The 2,621-nt window shown below is 44.9% G+C and overlaps 1 protein-coding gene across 1 annotated transcript in view; it reads right to left on the minus strand.

The window, feature by feature from the left end:
- Positions 1-2,621, minus strand: part of RHCE (Rh blood group CcEe antigens) — a 17,344-nt gene that overhangs the window by 11,568 nt on the left and 3,155 nt on the right. The window contains exon 2 of the mRNA XM_019547634.1: positions 651-828. Within this exon, the coding sequence (XP_019403179.1) occupies positions 651-828 (178 nt within the window). The remainder of the gene's footprint in view (positions 1-650; positions 829-2,621) is intronic.

Here is a 2,621-nt window from a genome sequence, read left to right on the forward strand (position 1 = left end):
TCTGCTGACATGCGCCAGAGCCAGAATTTGGCTATTGATTGTGCTCTGGTTTCGTCCCCAGCACCTGCTCTCAGACCCATGATTGACTGAGAGGTCAAAAGCAGGTGCCAGGGAGAAGTGCACACCATATCATCAGGTCTGGAGCATGCCAGATGACTCAGGAGGGTGTCCTCCCTGGGACCTTCTACATGGGTGTGTGTGTGTGCGTGTGTGTTCTTCATGCCTGTACCTCAGTTTCCCTTAAAGAAAAACAGAACAGCACTTCCCTATTGCATAGGTCTTTGAAGGATCTCTGATATTTCAGTAATACTAGGAAAGGAAGATCAACAGATGGCACAATCCAACTAAAATGACAAAGCCCTGACAGCACTGATGAGTAAAGACGCCCCAGAACAAAAGCAAGTGCCCTTAGCCACTGCAATCAAACACAGAACAGACTACCACCGGAGGCAATTGAAGCACCCACATTTGAACACCTTCGAGACAATTCGGATACTTATCTTGCTGGGATCCTATGATCCCTGCTGACTTCCTGCCCCTGGGGCAGGGGACTGAACTTGATGATCCTCTGGGGTCCCTTCCAGCCCAAATGTCTATGAAATCTATGCTACATGCAGGGTAAAGAAGCTGCTTAGAACACGTCAGATTACCTGGGCAGATGCTTCTCTCTTTCATCTGGGAATAAAAATCTTTCCAGGAACATAGTCCACTGAACCCCCAGCACAGCTACCAGGATGTTGAATCCAATACTGCTAAAGCCGTACCTCTTCAAGTAGGCCAGGAGGAAGCCAAAGCCAAAAATCACCATGACGTTGACATCTTGAAACGCTGCATAGCAGAGAACACCAAGAGGTCAGTAAAAGCTTGGAAGAGACCAGGCTCTAAGTGAACATCACAACAGCGATCAACCAACCCACTTTTAGGATAACTTTCTCAGAGCTCTCCTCAGCATTTGACCAGTGAAAGAGAGGGTGATACAAGACCAGCTAAAAGAGCTGGGGATTGGGTAGAGACATAGAGTTACAAGGCCAGTTATGACAGTTTATATCAGGGGACAGCAAAACATTTCACATTAGTCAGAGGGAACTTACTCTGCTGGTTTCCCAGACGGGGAAAGTTCTTTGTCTTACCTAAGGTCAAAGAACAAGCTAGGAACAAAGGCTGGGAGACAGCATGGTCTAGGCGATAAGGAAATTCGGGACTGTGAGTTCTACTCTGGACTGTCAATGACCTGCTGTGAGACTGCAAGATACTTCCCCTCCCACTTCCTCCCCGTCTTCTCTATTTACCTGCTAAGCTTTTGAAGGTGGTACCTGTGTGTCATGAAAGCGCCATATAGCACCCTGCACACAGTTAGTCCCAATCCCTGCTTGGGATTTCTAGGCACTACCATAATACAAAAAAACAATAGTAATAACCAAAATATGCTGAGTGCCTCATCTACTTTCTTATTTCTGGACTGCTTTCCTTCTGACAAGAGAAAGGCAGCAGGGCAAGGAGACTACAGTGGTAAGGAAGGGGCCAGAGGAAGTGGGACATTGTTCTTCAGATTGCAAGAAGAAGGGGGCAGATTAGAAGTGGCGGCAGGAGGGGAGATACTGGACAGCTTTCTGCTTCAATGTGTTGTTCCAAGACACACAAACAGCATGGTTTTGTGATTAAATTAACCCTGCCTCCAGGATCAAGACAAGTGTATAATAACTTTGCATGTCAACAAAGCTTAGATGGGCTGATGTGCTGCAGCAGCAGTTTGAAGCCTTCACTGCAACGCACTGGCAACCCTTAGGTAAAAAAGGAGCAGTGTGATGTCATAGACTGGGCTTGGGCTGGGATCCAGAAACTCCCTGGACCTATTCCCTGATCTACTCCTGCTTCATTTGTGTGCCTTTTGCAAGCCACTTCCTCTCACTGCGCCTTAGTTTTCATATTTGTAAAAGAAGGGTGACAGATTAATGTCCAAGGGTCACTAGAAGAATGACCTAGTTAATATTTGCAAAGCGTTAGATAATCACTGTGCTTCTACCTATTCACAGTTGGGTATGACAGAGACAATTAACATAGGGGACCTCACAAAAGGAAAATGGTAAACTTCCAAAATATATACCATTGCAACACAGAAAGGGATGGAATGGAAGACTAAGCAAACAAAAGCTCGGGAAAGAGACCTGGAAAAAGCACCTGAGCTGCAACAATGGAGAGAAATATGGGAACAGGATTACTCATCTTCCATGTGTTTTGTACAAAGAAATCATTTATAAGACACTCCACTGATGGTACCTATCTCCAAGTAGGATCCAATGCCTATTTTCTAACAGTGGTGCAACATGCTGGAGAATCTGTAGAAAAAAGAGGTTCCTTTTTTCCATATGTAGTAGTTATGTCCAGAGGCCCAAATATTCTTGGGGGAAGTGACTAAAAAATAATTGTGGTCAGTGATAGCATCCCTTTAAATTCACAGGTTTGGTTACTGAATGCCCCAGTAAAGGAGGTTTATTTTGTATAGAGTGAAAAACTGATACCTCATTTGTTTTTAGCTACTAGATAGTATTACTCAAGGGTGGAAGGAATCACAATCCCTGCCCCCTGAAAATGTGGTATGCTAAAATATGTGACATCCTGGC

Source organism: Crocodylus porosus, unplaced genomic scaffold (assembly GCF_001723895.1).
Source record: "Crocodylus porosus isolate Cpor-Errol unplaced genomic scaffold, CroPor_comp1, whole genome shotgun sequence".
NCBI lineage: Eukaryota > Metazoa > Chordata > Crocodylia > Crocodylidae > Crocodylus > Crocodylus porosus.